The following is a 22,389-nucleotide window of genomic DNA, read 5'->3' as shown; positions in this document are numbered from 1 at the left end:
GGAGAGTGTGGGGGATCGAAGGAGCAGAACCAGGAACAGAGCTCTGGTCAGAAGCCACGGATTTGCTGTGTGACCGTGGACCAGTGCATTCCCTGAGCACCTGCTCTGTGCCCAGCCCTGGGCTGCCACGACCCTGACAGCCCTGCCCTGGCGGGCTGGGGGTGGGGCGTGGGGGCAAAATGTGAGTCAGGTGGAGGGGGGCCAGGCATCCACATTTTATTTCCTTTCTCCTCTCTGCTTTATGCTGCTGTCGTTGACATTGTTTCCACCTTCTTAAGATGCGCACTTAGCTTGTCCACAGGTAGACTTCCTCCTTTCCTTGTGCATTGATGGAATCGGGTTCTCCCTGGCCTCCTCCACCGCGCTGTCCTCCCAGGCTGACCCTTCCCTACATGTGGGGATACCTTTGGCCTCTCTTCCGGGGCTAGACTTTATTTCTTTGATCTGATAGCTCCCTTTGTCTTTGTTCACTGTCTTCATTTCGGTGAAGCAAATCCTCCAGTAGCTTCCTGAGAAGGGCTTTCTGGACAGGTATTTTTGTTTTTCCAGACATGAAAGGTTTTCAGCAGGGGAGTGATGTGGTCTGACTTCTGTTTGGAGCAGGCTCTCTGGCTACCATGGAAAGGATGGAGCCGGAAGAGCTCAACTAGGCTGGTGAGCCAAGTACAGAGGTCGGGAGGAGAGGTCCCAGCGTTCCAGAAACACAGAGGGGTGATGGGCCCTCACCCAGGTTCCTGTCGTTCAGCAATGACAGGTGACAGGTGCTGCCAGAAGAGGCCTCAGGAAGAAGAGATCCCGAATCGCTTAGGAGGGCCCTGGAATAGCTCCGGGAGGAGGGGCTGGGAGCAAGGATTTCCACACGTGGGCTTGGCTGGAACCTGCCGGCTTTTCCCAAGAAGTCCCAGTAGCCCGCGTGAAGACGGACCACACCGGAGGGTTAGGACTTTGTTCAAACAAATATGTATATTGCATACCTCTGATGTGTAGGGCATTGCTCCTCCAATGTCAATGTGCATACAAATCCCCTAGAGAACTTGTTGAAGTGCACATTCTAATTCAGCAGGTGTAGGGCAGAGCCCGAGACTATGGGACTACGTTCTTTTTTTTTTAACATTTAAAATTTTATTTTTGTCTTCTTTTTTAAGTTTATTTTTGAGAGAGAGAGAGAGAGAGAGAGAGAGAGAGCGCGAGCAGGGGAGGGGAAGACAGAGAGGCAGACAGGGAGAATCCCAAGCAGGCTCTGCACCGTCAGCACAGAGCCCGATGTGGGGCTCAAAATCACGAACTGTGGGATCATGATCTGAGCTGAAATCAAGAGTCAGAGGCCTCACCGACTGAGCCCCTTGGGCGCCCAGAGACTATGTTCCTAACATACTCCCAGGGGCTACTGTTCCAGGGAGCACATCCTGAGTCGCCAAGGGCTTGGTGCTGCTCTAGAAGCTGGGGATCCGGCAGTGAAATAAAATAGACAAAAATATGGGGCCTCGAGGAGCACTCATTTTAGCCAGGGGAGACTGACTAAAACTTTATAGATGAAGTTTATAGTATATTAGATCGTGATATGTGCTAAGGAAAAAAATAAATCGGGGGCTCCTGGGTGGCTCAGTCAGTTGAGCATCTGACCCTGGATTTCAGCTCAGGCCATGACCCCGGGGTCATGAGATCGGGCCCCACGTCGGGCTCTGCACTGAGCGTGGAGCCTGCTTAAGAGTCTCAGGCTCTCTCCTTTTGCACCTCCTCATCCCCTGCCGCCTTACATGCGCATGCACTCTTTTCTCTCAATAAAAAAAATCGGGGAGGGGAAAAAAGAGCGTGTTTGGCTGTTGGGACTGCAGTTTTTTGAGGACTGAGTGACTTTATCCACACAAAATGCTGCCAGTACTATTCGAACTCCTGCAAGCAAAGCTGGGCCTGAGGGCAATTACTTGGCCCTTCTGTGCCTCCTCTTCCTCAAAATGAGGTCAGAAATGGCGAGGTGATGTGACAATGAAGCGAGTTAATATTTGTTAAACGCTTAGAGCAAAGCCTGGCAACCAGTGAGCGCTCGAGCGTGACCCGCCGTTGTGATCATCATTTTCTCCGCTGATCTATTGATGTGGGTCATGATCGTTTATTCGGACGTCTGCCCCCTTTTTCATGATTTCCAAGTGGTGAGCTTAGTGTCATCTCTGTGTCCCCAGCAGTCACCTCCAAGCCAGCACACAGGAGGACCTCTGAATGTCAGATAGGGGATTCTCAAATTCTTGGGAGCAAGAAGCCACAGGTGTTGATGGCGTGGTTCAGTTCCTTACTCATTCTGTCCGTTCAGCCCATCTTTTATGGCGAGATGCTTTACAGTTTCCCACCACAATTGTGGATCAGCCCGACTGTTTGCCCTTCTGGGGTTTTTTTTGGCTTTGTATAGTTCGAGACCATAACGTTAGCATGGACGCCAGGAACATTTGCATGTAATGGGTTAGTTTCACCTTTGTGCCTACTAATAACCTCTTGCTTTTGTCGACTGTTGCTATTTCTTATTTATTTATTTATTTATTTATTTAAAAATTTTAACGTTTGTTTACCTATTTTGAGAGCGTATGCACGAGGGTTTGCGTGTTCAGGGTTGCGCAAGCATGAACGGGGGAGGGGCAGGGAGAAAGAGAGAGAGAGAGAGAGAGAGAGAGAGAGAGAGAGAGAGAGAGAGAGACTTGAAAGCAGGCTCCCTACAGTGGGGCTCGAACCCATACACCCATGATCATGAGATCATGACCTGAGCCGGAATCAGGAGTCCATTGCTTAACCGCCTGAGCTGCCCGGGGGGCCCCACTGTTTTAAACGGTATCGATGCTTTTCTACTTGTCTCTTACTTCATATTTGTTTGGTCTTTTTCTTTCTTTCTTTCTTTCTTTCTTTCTTTCTTTCTTTCTTTCTTTCTTTCTTTTCTACTTGTCTCTTACTTCATATTTGTTTGGTCTTTTTCTTTCTTTCTTTCTTTCTTCTCTTTTCTTTTCTTTTCTTTTCTTTTTTTACATTTTCAGTCTTCTGGGTCACAATGTTTTACAATATCGGACCTTCATGGAGCATTCTCTGAAAGCTGACCTAGTGTAGAGCCTTGTGGAGGGTTCAGTGTGTGGGAAGTTAGAAAATTCCGCCCCAGTGACCTTGGACACAGAATCTGGGTGTGAAACAGTTTACACTGCCAGGTCTCATAAAGTTTAAGATAGGGAGCTGTGGTGGTGGGGGTCGATCCATTCAGTCCCGTGCTGGGCAGTCCTGCTGGGGACACCGTGATGACCATGATTGCTCTGGCCCTTTTGGGTTCACTGTCCAGCAGAAGAGACAGATCCACCTGTAGAGACAGTGATGACTCAGCATGGGCAGGGCTGGGACTTGGGAATCCAGAGATCCTCCTCTGGGCAGGTGGGAGGTTTCCTGGGAGGGGGCTCAAGGCAAGCCTTCTCTGTTTCCGTTTCATTGGAGCAAAGACACAAATGAATTAAAGAACTGAGCCATGAGGAGATGGGGAGGGTGGGGGGTTGGGGAGCATTCCAGTTAGTGGGAACAGCAAATGCAAAGACCATGGGAGGAAAGAGCTTGGTGACTTGGAGGAGTAACAGCAAGGAGCCGGATGTGGGAGCCTAGAGTTGGAGTCTGAACCAGCCTGGGAGATTAGCTTCATAGAGCTCGTAGCCCAGAGAATATATAGCAAAGCACTGGAGCACAGTGTTCTAGAATCAGATTCTCTGGATTCATATCCCTGTTCCCCCTCAACCCAGTTCCGTGTAGGCAACCTGTCTGGCTTCCATTTCTTGATCCACACATTGGAGAGGATAATGGTTTCTACTGAGGATCAGACTGGGTGCAAGTACTCAAACTATTCTCTATGCCAGATCTGGTGCCCACCTGAGTCCCCTGGGGGTGTGGAGGAGTGAGGAGGGATGAGGCTGGATTCAGGGTACCTGGGATTTTCCCTAAGGGCACTGGGGAGTCACGATAGGTTTTGTACAGGATAGAGACGGGGTCAGGTTTGTGCTTTAAGACCTTTCTGGCTGTGATGTGCAGGCAGGGAAGGCTGGGCCAGGGTGGTGGAAGGACAGACAGGAGATACTTGGACAGATGGTTGCAGTGGAGTCACCTTTGGGTAGCTCTTCAATCAGCCTAGCATTGTAAGGATCTAGGTGAGGGCTGTTCAATAGAAATATAATGCAAGCCATGTGTGCAATTTAAAATCTTATAGTAGCCACATTTCAAAGAGTCAAAATCAAGAGATGAAGTTAATTTTAAGTATTTTATTGAAATTATATCCTAAGTATTATCATTTTAACAGGTAACTAATATTTAAAAAGCATTATTGAGGTATTTAATGTTCTTTTCATGTACTGAGCCTGAGACAGTTTTGGGGCGCTTGGTTGGAAAGACTGAAACGGAGAGGTCCGTTTGGACACACAGCCTGAGCCTTGAATGCCAAGCCCAGAGGCTTAGCTTCAGTGCTGCGTGGGGACGGGGTGGAGGTGCGTCGTAGGGTTCTGCCGTTTGTTTTTCAAGGATGATATGATCCCGCTGCCCACTTTCCCCCACTGGAAATCTCGGTCTCCAGGGTTCCCACCCAAACCTGGGCACTCAGATCCTTCTGCTTGGTTCCTTCTGTCCTCGAGTCTCAATACTGAAGCTCCTTGGCTCTTTAAATCTCAACTGTCAATCGGGGCTCCTGTTTAGAGGGAACGCCGTGTAATATACCTCTCCCTGAACACCATGGCCTCTGTCCTGGCCTTGTTCCTCCGTTTTAGCAAGAAGTTAGGAATTCTTCCACGCTCTCTTACACTCCTCTGTTTCCACACCCACTTCACCTCTCGCCTACTCCTCCCTCTTTCGAAGTTAGGCCCCTTCGCCAAGACATTCCTTATATGGGCACGGCCCCGAACGGCAGCCGCTCATTGGCTGGGGGCGTCACGCGCGCGTCTGTCAACAAAGGGGCGGAGGGGAACGAGTTGCGCGCCAGCCGCGCGACGTCCGACGTCCGGAGAGGAGTGAGGGGGCGGGTCCGCTCCCCTACCGTGCGCATGCGTATGTGCAGCCTCCCGCTCCCGCCGCAGGGGGGCGGGGCTCGCGGGTGAGGGCCCTTTGGGGGCGTGTCTGTTTCGGGGGTCGTCCTAGTGGGTTGGGGGGGGTTCGGGGTCTTTAACAAAATCGGGGGCTCCCTTTGCAGTTAAGCATTATTTGGGGGCTTGAGGAAATGTTTGCGTGGGTGTGGGGGCTACTTGGGGCTCCCTTGAGCTCAGGGGAAGCCTTGGGGTTTGTGTTTGGGTTCTTTTGCAATGTGGAAGTTTCGGTTGTATTGTAGGGGGTCTCCTTTGTGGTTTGGGATGTTTGGTGGGTTTGTGATTTGAGGAGCTCACGGAGAGACTTAGGAACAAAATAAAGAATCCGAGGGTGCCAATTCTGGAGCCAGGTGCCTGGGCTTTCGCCGTCTCAACTTCTTCCTACCTGTCTGACCCTCGCTTTTGGAGTTAAACCTTTCTGTGTCTCATCTGGAGGGACTAACACGCTGCCTGCTTCATAGGGACCGGGGAGGAGTAGCAGGACTCGTATGAACACTACCTAACATATTCTCTTCCGTGAGCATGCCATAAGCACGTGTCAGTTGTGAGGATTCTTTGGGCACATTTGGGGGCTTTGAGGCTTTTGGGATCAGTCTTATGTGTTAGGGAGCTTTTATGTTTTAGTGGGGTTGGTTTGTTTAGCAGTCGAGAGGCATGTGTAGAATTAGCAAATATACATGGAGGTTTAGAAGCTGCTTGAAGGGGAGTATAGGATTTTAGGAGACATGTCTTTGGGGGGCTATCTGTGAGGTTGGGAAATTGCTTGGAATGTGGGAGTCCTTGGTAGACATGGGATTTGTGAGGGGCTCCTTGAGATTGGAGCCTTCTGTGCTGGAGGGGATATTTATAGGTTTGGGAATTTAAATCAGGTTTTGAAAGAGTCTGGGTATTTGGGGAAAGGCATATATTCTGAAGATAAGGGTAGGGGCTGAATGGAGGATTTTAGGAGGTAGCCAATTTGTAGAGAGCTATATAGAGCAGCTGTAGAAAATGGCTTTTTTGGTGTCTGTGTGTCTATTCTGGGGCCTTTGGGTGCATTGGTGAATGGTAGACTGAGGCATCTCTAGGTTTTAGGGGTTGTACGGTGATTTTTGTTGTAAGCAAAGAACTGGGATTTCAGTAGGGGTTGTAAGTATTTGAGAGGAAGGTGGGATCAGGGATTATGAGGGATAAGTATTTTTAGGATTAGGACTCTCTTTGTGACTGGCTTCCGTGGGTGTTTGGAGGCTGGCTAGATTTTGAATACTGGCCACAATGAAGTGGTGGGATCTTGGTGGAGTCTGTGGCCTTGCCAGCACTTAGGGGGAGAGTCTGTACTGCGGGGGGCGGCGGACTTTTTCTATAAAGGGCCAGATGATGAGTATTTTATGCCTTGCGAGGTCATGTGCCCTCTGTTGCAACTACTCTGCCATTGTAGCGTGAAAGCAGCCATAAATAGATGAGCATGTTTCAATAAAACTTTATTTGCAGAGACAGGCAGTGGGCCATAGTTTGCTGACCCTTGGTCTCTGGGCATGTGGAAGGTTTGAGGTTTGGAGAGTATTTTGGAAAGTGGTCATGCCAGACTCATTACCAGAATTGTCTCCAGAGTTGCTCATGCACAAAGCCGATGCAAAGTAAAATGGTCGTTATTAAGAGAGCCCTGAATTGAAAAGTACTAAAACCAAGTTTGAGGGCCCAGTTTTATGCTAAGGAACCCTTCCCCACTGCGTTTACCTGTGTGCTACTTGAAAATGGAGGCAAGACCAGAGCGGGCCTGCTTTATCCCAGAGGTCTGTGGCTGTGCGGAAGGGAATTAATTCCCTGCATAGTCTGGTGCAAGTGTGTGCATTTTTCTGGGTGAGGACACATGGCTTTGAGGGAGTCTCAGGGAGCCCCACGACTTGAACAAAGCAAAGAGCCAATTTCTTAAGGGTCTGGCTGGCTGCGACCTCGGATTTTCTGTCCCTGCCCAGCCTATCTCATTCCTTCCTCCGTGGGCTCCAGTAGCCATAGCTGTGGGCAGGGCTGGGAATTCTTGTCTTTTGAGGAACCAGCTACTGGAGGAGCAGACAGACAAAGGAGGAACTGTCAATTGCTGCTTTCAGTGAAGTTCAGGGTTATGGCAGCAGCAGGCCTCTGGATTGCCAGTGAGGGCAGTCGGGCCACGGAGTGTGACCTGCATGGTTGGAACGGACTGCCAGCTCTAGTTACCTTCTGGCTGGTTTTTTTTTTTTAATTTTTTTTTTTTTACTGTTTTTATTTATTTTAGAGAGAGAGAGACAGCATGAGCAGGGGAGGGTCAGAGAGAGAGGGAAACACAGAATCTGAAGACAGGCTCCAGGCTCTGAGCTAGCTGTCAGCACAGAGCCTGATGCAGGGCTCAAACTCACAAACCGTGAGATCATGACCTGAGCCGAAGTCAGACGCCCAACCGACTGAGCCACCCAGGCGCCCCAGCTTCTGGCTGATTAAAGACCAGCCCTACCCATTGCTTGCCTGGGCAGCGGGGCCGGAATCGAGTTCTCAGTGATCTAAGTGGTCTGTCCCCTCAGAAGAGGTGAGGCCCGGGTGGCAGGAGGAGGGCAGCCTTTTCCCCCATCTCCCCAACCTCCTCTTCCCTGTCTCCAGGTGGCCCATGGAGCCTCCCCTGACCATCCAGGCAGGTCCTGAGATGCGGTGAACACCGGCCTGTCTGCTCCCACCTCCCAGGATGGACCGCAGCAGCCTCCTGCCCTTCCAGCTCTGGTGCCCCCGGCCCTTTGGCACCTACTCCCAGAACCAGCCGCGACCGCCTGCCGCAGCCCTCAAGCCCTCAGCCTGCCCAGAGCCGGGCAGCGGGGCGGAGCCCGATCACGGGCCTGCCCACTCGGAGAACACCCCACCTGCCTTGGCCACAGAGGCCCCAGCCTCCCAGCCTGCCCCGCTCCTGTCTGCAGCAGCTGCTGGCGATGAGGGGCGAGTCCTGCTGGACACGTGGTACGTCATCAAGCCTGGGAATACAAAGGAGAAGGTGGCCTTCTTTGTGGCCCACCAGTGTGGTGGGGGCAGCCGGGCCAGCTCCATGAAGGTCAAGGGGCACTGGGGCAGTGACAGCTCCAAGGCCAAGCGGAGGAGGCGCTGTCTTGACCCTACTAAGGCTCCACCGGACCCGGGGGGCCGAGAGGGGCCCCCGGCCACAGAGGGGGCCCCAGCCTCATCTGGTGAGGATGTAGACCTGCTCTCCGTGGCTGAGATGGTGGCCCTGGTAGAACAGCGGGCCGCCCTGGCCCTGCAGAGCTACCCACGCCCCGGCACCTCGGCGCCCGTGGTCTTCGTGTCAGCTGAGCAGGGTGGGCCTGCCAAAGGCCTGGCATCTGAACGGCGGCCTGGTGGCGGGGACTGCAGCCGCGTAGCCGAGGCAGTGGCCCACTTTGAGGCCCAGCGGGACAGCCCTCCAGCCAAAGGCCTTCGCAAAGAGGAGCGGCCCGGGCCGGGCCCCGGGGAGGTCCGCATCGCCTTTCGGATCTCCAATGGCCGAGAACCCCGCGCGCCCGACGGCAGCTTGCCCAACGGGAGCAGCGGCCGGCCCGGTTGTGCCTACCCCGGCAGCCCAGGCCCCGGGGGCCGAGCCAAGGACAAGATCACCTGTGACCTGTACCAGCTCATCAGCCCCTCTCGGGATGCCCTGCCCAGCAACGTGGAGTTCCTTCTGGCCCGGGCGGACGAAGCCAGCGAGGGGGAGACCCCGGTCCCCGCCAGGCCTGAGGACACTCCCCCAGCGCCCCCTCCGCCCCCTGCCCGGGACTGCGGAGCCTCAGGCTTCCACGTGGACGTGGTAGTGACGGGTGTGGTGGACGAGTGCATCTTCTTTGGCAAGGATGGCACCAAGAACGTGAAAGAGGAGACAGTGTGCCTGACGGTCAGCCCGGAGGAGCCGCCCCCACCCGGCCAGCTCTTCTTCCTCCAGTCCCGGGGACCGGACGGGCCCCCCGAGCCGCCCCCGGCCGACTCCCCGGCCAGCGCGCCCGGCCCGGACGATGCCGAGGGCACCGCGGACACCTCCCTGTGCCGCCTGTACCGGCACGTGTCGCACGACTTCCTGGAGATCCGCTTCAAGATCCAGCGGCTGCTGGAGCCGCGGCAGTACATGCTGCTGCTGCCCGAGCACGTGCTGGTGAAGATCTTCAGCTTCCTGCCCACGCGGGCCCTGGCGGCCCTCAAGTGCACCTGCCACCACTTCAAGGGCATCATCGAGGCGTTCGGTGTGCGGGCCACAGACTCGCGCTGGAGCCGCGACCCCCTGTATCGCGACGACCCTTGCAAGCAGTGCCGCAAGAGGTACGAGAAGGGGGACGTGTCGCTCTGCCGCTGGCACCCGAAGCCCTACCACCACGACCTGCCTTACGGACGTTCCTACTGGATGTGCTGCCGCCGAGCTGACCGCGAGACGCCTGGCTGCCGCCTGGGTCTGCATGATAACAACTGGGTGCTGCCCTGCAACGGGCCAGCCGGGGGCGGGGGCCGGGCCGGCCGGGAGGAAGGGAGGTGAAGCCGGGGGAGGGGAGGGGGGGAGAGCCCACCGTGCCCACCCCTCCCCCCGCCCCTCGGGAGCCCAGGGCCAGGACTGGGTCGCCCTTCAGGCGGTATTGATCCCCTTCCAGAACCGAGATGGGGGTTCAGGGGGGGGCGATTGAGCAAGCACTCCGATCGACTGACCCCTATTGGTTTTCTCCTCTTCAGACCAGGGCCCGCGGACCCCTCAAGTAGGGTGGTTTTTATCAGCATCTCAATTTCTTCTCCATTCAGCCCCAACAGCCTCCTCACCACTCTACACCCCAGGGACCCACCAGCAGGGAGCAGACGGCAGCTAATTTTGGTACTACTTAAGGGTTCCCCCATTGTGGCCCCCTTCTACCCCCCACCCCCACCCTGGCCCTGCCTTTCACCCCCGCCAGCCCGTTCTCTGTCTCTGGAGCTGTGTTCTCCCAAGAGGCTGCAGTATGCAAAGTCAGTGTCTCTCCTGACCTGCCACACCAGGGCTCACCTCCTCTTGAGGAACTGGGAGCCATCCGATCACAGATCAGATGTGGCAGTTTTCATGGCAACCTGCCATCGCCAGACGTTTTCCCCATTAAAACAATAAAAAAAAATCACTGTTTTCTCCTTAACCTAAAGCTACCAGTCTCTTCACTTCCCCTAAAGGAGAAGAGAAAATAAAGCTGAAATATAAAAATTCCCCTCCTCCCATTATTTAAGCTATTGCCATCGCTTCTCTACTCCCCCCGCAAAAAAAAGCTGTGAAGCCCTTTGCCTCGCTCTTGACAGCGTGGGGGGCCGGTGGGCAGGGACTGTGGGTTTGAACTTCCGGATTGTTTTTCCTTCCATTCTGGGTACTTGTTCAGGCGTTGGGGGATCTCTCCAGCCCCAGCCACATGAGTTTCTTTAGAATCCTTTGGTCACCTGAGACCTTGATTTTTCAGGCAGTTTGGTCTGGGATATTTTCGTTTGTTCTGTTTGGGGTGTTTTCTGTTTTGGGGGGGTTTTTTTGGTTTGGTTTTTCATCCTCGTGGTTCTGGAAGCTTCTGGTGTGTGGCATCTGACCAGTTTTGCATTGGTCCTTTCTATAAAATCAATATTTATAAGGCTGGGCCCAGACTGGTTTGTGTGTTGCTCAGGGAGGGGGGTTGGAGAGAAGAGGGAGCCATGGACCACCACGTGGTGAGCTGGGAAAGATCGAGAAAAGAACCGTCAGCCAAGCCCCTTCGCTTGAGACTGTTCCTGACTCTTCCTTTGTCTGTGTCCATTTGGATTCAAAAATCTCACTGTAGCAGTAGCTTAAGCAAGATAGTTTTTATTTCTTTAGAAATCCAGGATGGGCAGGTATGGCGGCCCTGAAGTCATCAGGAAACTAGGAGGCTTCTGGGGTCACTATTCCTTGGCTGTGGCCCCCATCCTCATGGTCTAAGATGGCTCTTAGAACTTGGCCCATCACCATTTTGCAGGAAGAAAAGACTCCTTCCTCCCAGAAATACTACACCGTACAACTATGTACATACGTCTCATTAGAACCTCAGCCTTATGGAGGGGCTGCAAGGGAGCCTGGGGGATGTTTTTAGCTGGTACATTATGCCCAGCAATGGCAAAAAAAAAAAACCCTATTTTACGAAGGATTCCTGTGTTCCCCGTAATTGAAGCTTTAAAATACTCACTTCCTAAATAAGAGGAATTAAGTCATTTAAACAATTCAAGTACAAAGGAAGAGAGAAGAATGGATATTGAGAGCCAACGAATAGTCTCTGACATTCTCCTCCGGGAATAAAAATGGCCGAAGAAGAGACTAGGATACATCACAGTCGTAATATAACACTTAGACTTTAGAATCAAAGAGAGTTGGGTTTGAGTCTTGGCTTGGCTTTGAGGGACTTCTGGAGGGAGGCACCAGATTGTTTGGATTCTCCTGCTGAAAAGAGGTAGTTTAAAAATCATAATTGCATCAAATGGCCCATATAATAGTTAAAGGACACACCATGCCAAAAGTGTAAGGGAAAGGGACATGGGTGCTGAAGCTGCTTTTGCTCTGAGGTCATTTGCTTGTGCCAACGAACTTGAGTTTCCTATTTGTAATCTTGTAGGGACAAGCAGGCAGAGGTCAAGGCCAAGCCTGCCCAAGGTAGGGAATCTCACAGAGCTGGGATCCCACCAAACTACAAGCCCCAGTAAGGGTGACCCAGAAAACTGCGGAGATGATGTTCTAAACACTGAGGGGAGGGGTGCCTGGGTGGCTCATTCAGTTAGGTATCTGACTTCAGCTCCAGTCATGATCTCACGGTTCGTGAGTTCAAGCCCCACGTTAGGCTCTGTGCTGACTGCTCAGAGCCTGGAGGCTGAGATTCTGTGTCTCCCTCTCTCTCTCTCAATAATAAACATTCAAGGGGCTCCTGGGTGACTCAGTCGGTTAAGTCCCCGGCTTCGGCTCAGGTCAGATCTCATGTTCGTGGGTTCGAGCCCCGCGTCAGGCTCTGTGCAGACAGCTAGCTCAGAGCCTGGAGCCTGCTTCCGGTTCTGTGTCTCCTTCTCTCTCTGCCCCTCCCCTTCTCATGCTCTATCTCTCTGTATCAAAAATAAATAAAACATTTAAAAAATTTTTTAAAAAATAATAAAAAATAAACATTCAAAACAAAACAACAAACACTGAGGGGACACAAAACCAAAGGAGAGTTGCGAGGTGCTTCTTAGCGGAGACGTCAGAAACAAACATAAATCCTCTGGGGTAAGGAGCTGTCATCTAGAATGCCCACAAGTGATTTTTCAGACAACGACTAGCACACAGTCACAAACACACATGGACATGAAGCAGCGTAAGCAAGAGCTAGCACAGACACCAGAGGAGAAGCAGACTCCCAGAGACTTCGGGGGTGGACCAAATCGTCACAGATTAGAACACAGGTATCCCCACTTCCTGAAAGTTCAAGTTACGTCACCTCGCTTTTACAGAAGACCTACGTTAGTACGGTAATGGCTCTTTTCATAAAAGTGAAAATCCTCTTCTGATCTTCTGTTTGTTTGTTTTTTAACCTTTATTCATTTTTGAGGGGAAGAGACAGAGCATGAGTGGGCGACGGGCAGAGAGGAAGACACAGAATTCGAGGCAGGCTCCAGGCTCTGAGCTGTCAGCACAGAGCCCCATGTGGGGCTCGAACTCATGGACCACAAGATCGTGACCTGAGCCAAAGTCGGACACTTAACCAACTGAGCCACCCAGGCGCCCCCTGATCTCTTTCTGATAGTAAAAATAGGTACTAGCATAGGTCTTCTGTAAGAGTGCAGTGGTGTGACATGAACTTTTGGAACGCTGGGGATATACTCTTTGCTTCCAGGGCACAGTTTTCATAGGATTGCTCTGCAAGAGCTTAGAAATCTGCAGGCGACCCAGAGCTCAATAATGGCCTAACAGGTGTGAAAGGAAAAAAAAAAAAGAAAAGCCACAGGGGCACCTGGGTGGCTCAGTCAGTTTAGCATCCAACTTCAGCTTAGGTCATGATCTCACAGTTCATGAGTCTGAGCTTTCATGTTGGGCTCTGTGCTGACAGCTCAGAGCCTGGAGCCTGCTTCGGTTTCGGCGTCTCCCTCTCTGCCCCTCCCCTGCTCACATGCTCTCATGTGCTCACTTGCTCTCTTTAAATAAACATTAAAAAAGGTTGAGGGGAGGGGAAAATCGGAGATGGGCATGGAGGAACGCACTTGTTGGGATGAGCACTGGGTGTTGGATGCCACAGGAATCTACCCCAAAAACCAAGAGCACACTTTACACACTGTTAGCCAATTTGACAAATCATATTTTTATTTTTTAAGATTTTTAATATTTTATTTTAGAGAGAGAGAGAGAGAGAGACAGCGTGAGCAGGGGAGGGTCAGAGAGAGGAGACACACAATCTGAAGACAGGCTCCAGGCTCTGAGCTGGTAACACAGAGCCTGACGCAGGGCTCAAACCCACAAACCGTGCGATCATGACCTGAGCCAAAGCTGGACGCTTAACCGACTGAGCCACCCAGGTGCCCCACAAATCATATTTTTTTAAAAAAATAACAAGAAAAGACAGACACAATACCCCAAAGTAAAAACTCAGTGGCTGGGCTAAACAGCAAATAAGACACGACTGAAAAAAGATTTGTTGAACTAGCGCTAGGTCTGAAAAGGCACAGACACAAGAGAAAGAAAAAGAAAAATATGGAAGAATGTCATGGAGAATAGCATGTCCAACACGTTCAGTTGACCTAGAATCAGAAGAGAGAATGGCGCAAAGATAATATTTAAAAACAGGCTGGTTGGCGAATCCTAGATTGACGACACCAACAAGCCCGATGAGTTAATAAGCAGAGTGAATTTCAAAACAAAACAAAACAAAAAAACCCGTGCCCCTGGACACGTCACATGGAAGTGTCCAGCTCTCTGAAGCGGTTTGCTCCAGTGCTAAATGACAATACTGACCATTCTGCAGATGGATGTGTGACTCATCAGTACCTAGACACCTAGATTGCTCAACGGTTGTGCTTCACAGATAAACCTGGCGACCCGTTCAGAGTTGTGAAACGGGAAAGCCCTAAGTCTGGGGGACAAGTGGGCGCTGGGGGAACACACCTCGCCAAGCATTAGCAGCCTCATCTGTGAAATGGGACTAGCAATCCCTGTCCCAGATTCAAGGGCGAAACGTGCATCAGGCCTCCCTGCCCGGTGCCTGGTATGCATTACACCCCTTGGGAAGGCGTAGAGAGCTCGGGGTGTAACTGAACACGGCTCCCCGTAACTCCAAAGTGAAGGTCTCCCCGCCCTTGGGATGGCTGTGAGGCTAAGGGGAGATGAAACACTTCAAGTGCTTGGCACTGGGAGGGCCACACCAGAAATGAACAGACAGGAGCCGTCCCTGTGGTCTGAGATCCTTGCCACCCTGGCTGTTGATGTCCATCGACTTCCCTTTCTAAACTCTGGACTAATGCCACGTCCACCTCTAAGAGGCCATCAGTCCTCCCGCCCCAACCCCCACCCCGCTCGAACCCGCAGTCCATTCAGCCTCAGGAGGAGCTACTTTCTGTGAGCTCCCCGTTGGGCCAGCACAGGTGATTTCTGGGAGACGGGTCATGGGGTTAGGAGTGCAGTTGTGGGTGAGAACGTGGGCCCTCTAAACACGGGGTCATCACCTCAGCCCTCACCACTTCCGTTGCAAAACGAGAACCGAAATTGTACCTGTCTCAGGGCTTGGCGGTGACTCCATGAGCTGATCTGTGTCAAGTGCTCATGGCGCCTGGCACACAGCAGGTGCCCGATAACCGTCAGCTGCTGCGGGAAACCACCAACGAGGACCTTCTATGCATCCTCTCTCATTTGAGATCCTGGGTTTCGGGCCGTGAGTTGTCTGGAGTTATCTCCAGCCCCGAGCTGGCTCGGAAGGCTCACCTTCGCTACGCAGCCCTCCACCCTGGCCCGGCCTCCCTGCGAACTGCCAGGGCTCCGTCAGTCACCCACCCGGCAGGCACAGACCCGGTGGTTTGCTAAGCGGTCGGGAACACACCACACCATGTCCTTAAGGAGAGCGTGTCTCCGCCAGCGATGGGGACACTTCCTCAGGGGCTCACTGCAAAGCTCCAGCCCCTCCCTGGGGTTCTGATTCAGCAGGTCTGGGGGGGGGGGCAACCCTGGGATTCTGCACTTTTTAACAAGCACCCCAGTCGAGGCTGGACATTAGGTAGGGTTGGGAAATCCTTCCTCAAGCCATCACTGCAGTTCCAGTGACCCCCACCGTCTCACACTCCTACACCCACAACAGAAAGGGAGGGGATGGCTTGGCAGACTAGCAGGCAGTGAATCAAGGTCCGTCTTATTCGTTGCACAAACACACCCCGACTTGGCGAAACCTAGGGTTTCCCAAAGTGAAATCTGAGGCACCCTAGTTATATGAGGCTCCCAATCGAGGGGTTCCACGCTGAAATACACTGGAGGAAACAACACCGCATTCTGGCTTACTCGTGGAAATTTCACACGGTGCCATGACGAAACTCCTTCCATGTCTCCTCCTGCGTCTCTGAGCCCCCCGCCTTTCTCATGCAACACCTAGCCATGCTAATTCTGCAGAATACGTTTCACAGAAAGACTGGTTTATTGCCCTTGGGTCTGGCCGACTCGAGTTCCCAAATATTGGCTTCTGTCTCCTCTGTTCCTATTTACAAGCACATCCCCTGTGGACCCCATGTGGCAATCCAGCGACGTCATGAAAACGTAAGTCACGGAGAAATCGCTTGGTGGGGGCGGTGGTGCTGGCCCCGACGCCGGGCCGAGGTCTGCTGACTCCAGTCCAACAGCAGTTGGCCCCTGGGAACCTTCACACCAAGTGCTTCCTTCAGGACGGGGTCCGAGCTCATTCCTTTGGCTCCTGCCCCCACAGTGGCCTCGTCTCTTCCAAGTCTTTGAAGAGTGGCAGCTTAAGACCATCAAAGGAAAGAGGGTCTTCCATCACAGCACGTATAGAGCCCAAGAAAGGATCGGGCAGCCTGGCCTGGGCTCCCATGGCTCCAGGCGTCCTTGGGACGTCCCGCCCAGACGCTTCGCCTTCGGAGTCAGCGGAGGCGGCTAGAGGCCCAGGTACTCAGCCAGGAACACGGCGAGGATGCGGCTGAGGTTGTGCACCGTGGGGGGGTGCAGGTTGGCCTCCGAGTCGCCAGGCGTGTGCCAGACGGAGGGGAAGGGCATGGAGATGAGGTGGAGCACCGGGACCCCTGGAGGAGAGAGGGGAGGCTCGGTCAGGCCCAGGAGCCCAGGCCTGGGCAAACTGGCCTCACCCCCACCCAGAAGATACTGAGTCCTGGCACTTGAAGAGCCCTGAATGACAACTTTAAGTGTGTGAGGGCGACATGTTAGTTTGAAAAAATACATCCAGTATGTCTGTTGTTCTCAAACACACATTAGAGAAACGGAATAGTTAATGGATTATGCAAAGACCAGAAGAAGGGAAACGTGCCTTTGACTTTCCTTGCCAGGTGTAGTATTAGGATCCTTTTCTCTTCTTTATTTATAGCTTTGTACCTTTATTTTTTTTATTATTTTTTCTATGTTTTATTTGAGAAAGAGAGAGACAGCATGAGCAGGGGAGGGTCAGAGAGAGAAGGAGACATAGAATCTGAAGACAGGCTCCAGGCTCTGAGCTAGCTGTCAGCACAGAGCCCGACGTGGGGCTTGAACCCATGAACTGTGAGACCATGACCTGAGCTGAAGTCGAATGCTTAACCGACTGAGCCACCCAGGTACCCTAGCTTTGTACCTTTAAAAAAAATTTTTTTAAAGCCATCTCCAGGGGTGCCTGGTGGCTCAGTGAGTTAAGCATCTGACTTTGGCTCAGGTCTTGATCTCGAGGTTCATGGGTTTGAGCCCCACATCTCACTCTGTGCTGACAGCTCAGAGCCTGAAGCCTGCTTCAGATTCTGTGTCTCCCTCTCTCTTTGCCCCTCCCCTGCTCTCTCTGTCTCTCAAAAATAAACATTAAAAAAAATAATAAAAGAACCTCTCTGCCAGATGTCTTCAGCCCTGGCTGTCTGTCAGGATTATCTGAGAGTCTTGTATGAATAACATGAGACCCGCGATTGTGGTTCAGTAGGCCAGAGATGCAACTGGGCATTTTTCAAAGTTCCTCGGGTGATTCTGCTGGGCTGAGGCCCAGTCACTGAGGCACCAACAAGAGTAGCCAACATTTCTTGAATGTTTATGATGTGCCATCACTATGTAAGTAGCATCTTTCCGTGTGTTAGCTCGTTCGGTTCCCTCCGCAACTCTGAGATAGGGGTTATGAGCATCCCCATTTTACAGATGAGAAAGTTGAGGCATGAAGACGGCAAACAACTTGCCACCAGTCTTGCAGGTGGCAAGCTCCTATTTGTGCCTTCCTTGGACTGCCAGCTCCTATCTGTGCCTTCCTTGGACTGCCACCCCACCTCCACTCCTCCCAACAGCACCTACCTCTGCGGAGGAAGGGGATGTGGTCATCTTCCACAGAGCCGGGGGGCTCCCCAGGCTGGAAGTACATCACTTCCTGGGGATGACTCTGCAGCAGGTTCAGGCGGTGCAGACGCTTCTCTGGAGGTGGTGGGGGTTAGAGAGCAAGAGTCAGCCCCTCAGGGTCAAAGGTTCTCCTGCTTGCACATCAGCGCGGGCAGGAGGCCTGGGCAGAGCACTGATCATCCCAACAAGAATGTAGTTAGTTACCCCTTCCTGCAGGCTCAGCGTGTCCCCGTCTTACTTATTCCCTCTGAGCCTTGGAGGTCGATACGTCTATTATTGTCAATTTCGTGCCCATTTTACAGATAGGAAATTGGGGCTCCGAGAGATGAAGCTACTTGCTCAGGTTCACACAGCTGGCAAGAGGCAGAGCCAGAATTCAAACCCAGGGCTATTTGACCTCAGAGCCCCCGTTTGTAATCATTGCACTTGACTGCTGTTGGATCTTTGTGTGTTTCTGCCCTAGTGCCTTAGAGACTAGGGAGGAAGAGGGCAGGCTGGATGACCCCTCAGAGATGGTGCCTGACTCAGCCGGCCGACCCTCCTGCTGGTGCCTGTCTCCACCTTCCCCCTTACCGATGCTCCTCAGCCGATGGAACCAGCGGGCCGTATGGGGGAAGTGACTGTAGAAGTTTGGATTTGGGGCACCCAGGAGATCCAGAAGCACAAAGAGCTCCTAGGGAGAGAGGCCGGGTGAGGTGTGGCCAAGTGCGCCTGGCCCTCCCCCTCCCTCGCCGGGACCCAGTGGGGCCCTGATCTTACGATAGCCTGGATCCTGGTGGGGCCTGGGCTGTGGGGTGCCGACTCCATGAGCTGGGCCAGGTGCCGGGAGCCATAAAGCGAGTCCTTGGGTCCCCACTCCTTCAGTGCCTCCTCACCATCCAAGAAGAGCAGCTGCAGAGTCACCGGGGCTTCCTGTGGGAGCCGGTGGTCAGGGCCAGCTTGAGTCCAGCCCTTGGGCTCGGCCCATCCACGTTTCCTGCCCGCTGGCACAGCTGGGCAGGGCAGACTAGGTCTCCTCACTCAGAGAAGGTGGTGGCCAGAAGTACAGACTCTGAGGGGCACCTGGGGGGCAGTTGGTTAAGTCTCCAACTTCGGCTCAGGTCATGAGTTTGAGTCCCACCTTGGGATCTGTGCTGACAGCTCAGAGCCTGGAACCTGCTTCGGATTCTGTGTTTCCCCCTCTCTCTCTGCCCCACCCCCTCTCATGCGCGCGCTCTCTCTCTCTCTCTCTCTCTCTCTCTCTCTCAATAATAAACAAACATTAAAAAAAAGAAGCACTACAGAGCTCTAAAAGAGCATAGGAAGGGAGTCAGGGATAACCTGGCCTGGAAACCACGTTGGGTCTGCTGGGAAGAGACATCTGCACCGAGATGAGTGGGAGCTGGCCTGGCAAAACGGAGCAGAGGGAAGAGTGTCCCCAGGCAAGGAAGCAACATGGAAGAGGGCTGGCGCCAGAGCCAGAGAGCTTCGTGAAAGGGCCCGGGGAGCGGGGGAGGAGCGAGGGCTGGGGCTTGGGCCTTGTTACAGGAGGCTGAGCCGCGGAAGGGGTCTGAGCAGGGGAGCAGCCGGAGATCTGCGCTTCCGTTCCTCCCACGCATCTCTACTGACGTCCTCATTTATGCCAGGTAAGCACAGAGCAGAAAACCGCGGCAGCCAAACCCCTGCCCGTGTGGAGCTTATTTTCATTGGAGAGACAGACAGACAAAGCGCCATAATGCCCGGGATGGTGACGGGGAACTCTTTTGCGGTGGCTGGAAACCATCTCAGAGGGGGTGACGTTGGAGGACACCTGGAGGAAGGGCAGGAGCCAGCCGGGAAGGTGTCTGTGAAAACCAAGTTCTAGGCAGAGCAAAAAGCAAATGCAAATGCCCTCAGACGGGAGGGACTCGGGAACTCTCCAGAGTCTGAGGAATGGGGAGGAGGTGGGTGGCCAGAGCACAGGGAGGAGGGACAGGGGTGGGAGGTGGGAATTGAGGACACAGGACACACCTCATGGGCCCCTGTAAGGGCTCTGGCTCAGGTTTGCAATGAGGTGGGAGCTGTGGGGAGGGTGTCTCGCAGAGGAGGGGCAGGATCTGACATTCGGGGCATGAAAAGATCCTTGTGACTCTGTGTGTGGAATGGAAGCAGGAAGACAAGTCCAGGCAGGGGAGGATGGTGGCTTGGACCAGGGTAGAGGCAGCCGGGGCCCCCCACTCCTCACCTGCTCCTTGGCTCTACTCAACTCCCTGTCCAGGGCCTGGGCCAGCTCCAGCAGCAGGGCGCAAGGCACGGCTGAGTCCGTGGCCCCCACAAAGGGAGCTGACCCAGATGGGAAGAGCTTGGAGTCGTAATGGCAGGCAAGGGTGAGGTGATGGGCGGCCCCTGGGTCCAGCGTGGCCACCACGTTGCCAAAGTCCAGTGGCCCCAGGGGTGTTGAGGCCGTGAAGGGGTCCAGTTCCACATGCCAGCCTGCTGTCAGGGTCCGCAGGGTAGTCTCCAGGAACTAGTGGCAAGAGAGAGGTGGGAGGGTGGGTGGGGACTGGGGAGGAGGTGGGGAAAAGGGCCATGTGACCTGTGCCATGCAGAGCCCTTGGGCTGACTCATCACCCCCTACTTCAGTTTAAGTCACTCCCTTGAGGCGCTTTTGCTGAGTCCCTGCTGAGTCCCAGGTGAGTAGTGACCCCGCCCCTTGATGCCAAGAGTTATCCTAGCTCACTCTTCAGGAAATGCTCACTGGGTGCCAAGCCCCATTCTCAAAACCCTATGGGGTTAGGACTGTCAATGGCTCCATTTCATAGATGAGGAAACTAGGGCACAGAGAGGTTAAGAAACTAGTCCAAGGTCACACTCCAAGTGGCTGAGGTCAGATTTGAACTCAAGCAGTAGTATTCAAATGACTCTGGATGCCCAGAAGGGAGGCAATACAAAGATATTACCATGCCAGCGCTGGAGCCAACCTGAAATTTGGTATGTCATTTATGAGCTGTGGGACTTGGGCAAAATGCTTAACTGCTCTGGGCCTCGGTTTCCCCATTTGCACAGCAAGCATTATATTGTTATTCACCTCAGAGAACAGTTGCTAGCACATAGTAAGATTTGGGGGGCAGTAAAGAAGGCAATCCAGCCTGATGGTTACTAAAGTGAGACACTAGATTCAGATTATCCCCAGTCAGAGCCCCAGCCCTGTGTCTTAGCTGTTGGGGGATCTTGGGCAGAATGCCTAGTTCCTATTCGCTGGCAGGCTGCCAGGCCCCTCACCTTTCTGACTTGGAGATTGCCGGGGCTGCCCGGGGTCCGCACAACCAGCAGGGGGCGCAGGTAAGTGTCCCAGAGCCGGTGTGGGTCCAGTTGCCCCACCACCCTCCGCAGCCGGGCTTCGGAGAGGCTTCCGATCAACCGGCCCTAGGGAGGGGGTAAGACAGGGAAGAGAAGAGCAGAGCATGAGAGCAACCCCCGTACCGACCCTACCCCGGAGGCCATCTCCCCTAAAAACCCCGGTTCTTCCTAATTCGGGTCTCCAGCACCGGAGGTTTCCAGGATAAATCCTAGGAAGACTCAGAAAAGGTCCCGCTAAATCCATCAGGATTGCCCACCCCAATCCTGATTGGGAAATCGAGGCCGAGAAAGGGAAGGCAGCTATGCTCACCACTATACCACCAACGCACTCTCCAGGCCGAGAAAGGGAAAGGTACTCTTCCAAATGGCTGCCTTACAGATTGGAACCCAGAACTCCCAGGTTTACTACTTCTAGACTCTTCCTTTGAGGGAGAACCAACCACCTATTACAGAACAAGCCCGATAGCAATGGGCATGCGCTCTAATGACAGAGACCGCAGCACCTGCGGCTTCGGCCGGCCGTACGGTACAGACACGTCAACCTGAGACCTCCGGGAAGCGGAGGCGGGGATTAAGGCTCCCGCGGTACCCGTGCCCCTGCCCAGGCTCACCCGCAGCTCACGGCCCCGTGGCAGCTCCTCCGTCTGGCGGTGCCAGCCGCTCCAGATGGTGTAGAACGCCGAGGCCACGGCCAGGGACAGCAGAAGCAGTGGCAAGAAATGCACCCGCGGTAGCAGGCGGCGCTTGGGGGGTGAGGGTGGCTCCAAGAGGCCACGTTCCCCGAGCCGTAGCCGGGGCCGCCCGCGGCCGCCGGAAGGCATGGCAGCTTCGCCCTGAAACCGGTTCGGGACCGCGGATAGTTTAGGCCCAGCCAAATCCCACCCCATGGAATTATCGAACCAATGAACAGGAAGAGCGACTGCACCATCCCACCCTTTCTCTATCGGTGAAGCCAATGGGGACTCTCGTCCTGAGAACACGCCTTCCTGCCTCCCTGGGGCTCTGCGGGTTGGTCCCCTGAGGGTTGCACAACCCAAAAGGGAGCACGAAACGCATAGGCTCCACCTCAGCGGAAGAAGAGAAACCAATGAGAAATGTCTGATCGTGGAAAACAGAAGACCAAGACGCAGGTCCACGCCCCTCCTGTATGAAGGCAAAGGATTGGTTACTCGAAGTCTGAACAATCAATAAGACCCGTAAAAGAACCGTCCTTAATGGAAAGAGGCGGTGTCCATCCCCGAAACCAGGAGCCGATTGGCCTCGCGGAGGCCGCGCCCCCGGAGGCAGGGCCGGCGGGCATTTGGAATAGCGTGTTCTTTCTCTCCTCCAGCCTGTGACGTTCTACAACAAAATGATTTGAGTCGGACCCCTTTCTTTTCCATTGTCGTGAATATCTGCCCTGTACGGTCCCAAAAGACCTCGAACCACTACGCAAGGTTTCTACCCCACCTCTGGGCAGACCTGGCGCGGATCGCTATAGCAACAGGC

General features: G+C 53.7%; 3 protein-coding genes across 8 annotated transcripts in view; 1 reads left to right on the top strand and 2 right to left on the bottom strand.

The window, feature by feature from the left end:
* Positions 1-5,041, bottom strand: part of BHMG1 (basic helix-loop-helix and HMG-box containing 1) — a 33,136-nt gene extending 28,095 nt beyond the window's left edge. Inside the window, exon 1 of the mRNA XM_029924317.1 lies at positions 4,892-5,041. Coding sequence (XP_029780177.1) covers positions 4,892-5,041 — 150 coding nt within the window. The remainder of the gene's footprint in view (positions 1-4,891) is intronic.
* Positions 1-10,687, top strand: part of FBXO46 (F-box protein 46) — a 15,463-nt gene extending 4,776 nt beyond the window's left edge. Inside the window, exons 1-3 of one of the 5 annotated variants that reach the window (XM_029925649.1) lie at positions 3,610-3,844; positions 7,689-9,505; positions 9,780-10,687. In XM_029925649.1, coding sequence (XP_029781509.1) covers positions 7,771-9,505; positions 9,780-9,910 — 1,866 coding nt within the window. In that variant the 5' untranslated portion in view covers positions 3,610-3,844; positions 7,689-7,770 and the 3' untranslated portion in view covers positions 9,911-10,687. Of the gene's footprint in view, positions 1-3,609; positions 3,845-5,001; positions 5,090-7,688 lie in introns of those variants that run through there. The other 4 variants (XM_029925650.1, XM_029925652.1, XM_029925648.1 and 1 more) reach the window with 4 other exon arrangements.
* A 4,981-nt stretch (positions 10,688-15,668) lies between these two features.
* Positions 15,669-22,360, bottom strand: QPCTL (glutaminyl-peptide cyclotransferase like). Of its 2 annotated transcripts, XM_029924439.1 has the most exons (7): positions 21,513-22,153; positions 20,824-20,967; positions 19,787-20,068; positions 18,343-18,495; positions 18,157-18,256; positions 17,542-17,658; positions 15,669-16,307 (listed from the first exon to the last, which is right to left on the bottom strand). In XM_029924439.1, the coding sequence occupies exons 1-7, from the start codon at positions 21,786-21,788 to the stop codon at positions 16,162-16,164; spliced, it is 1,218 nt and encodes a 405-aa protein (XP_029780299.1). In that variant the 5' UTR covers positions 21,789-22,153; the 3' UTR covers positions 15,669-16,161. The 2 variants fall into 2 exon arrangements, with proteins under 2 accessions (XP_029780299.1, XP_029780300.1); XM_029924440.1 differs by lacking the exons at positions 15,669-16,307; positions 17,542-17,658; positions 18,157-18,256; positions 18,343-18,495 and adding an exon at positions 19,020-19,422 and having other exon boundaries at positions 21,513-22,360.
* Positions 22,361-22,389: the final 29 nt, after the last annotated feature.

Source organism: Suricata suricatta, chromosome 16 (genome assembly GCF_006229205.1).
Source record: "Suricata suricatta isolate VVHF042 chromosome 16, meerkat_22Aug2017_6uvM2_HiC, whole genome shotgun sequence".
Lineage (NCBI taxonomy): Eukaryota > Metazoa > Chordata > Mammalia > Carnivora > Herpestidae > Suricata > Suricata suricatta.
The sequence above is the reverse complement of the archived record's forward strand: the minus strand, read 5'-3'. Positions and strand labels throughout refer to the sequence as shown.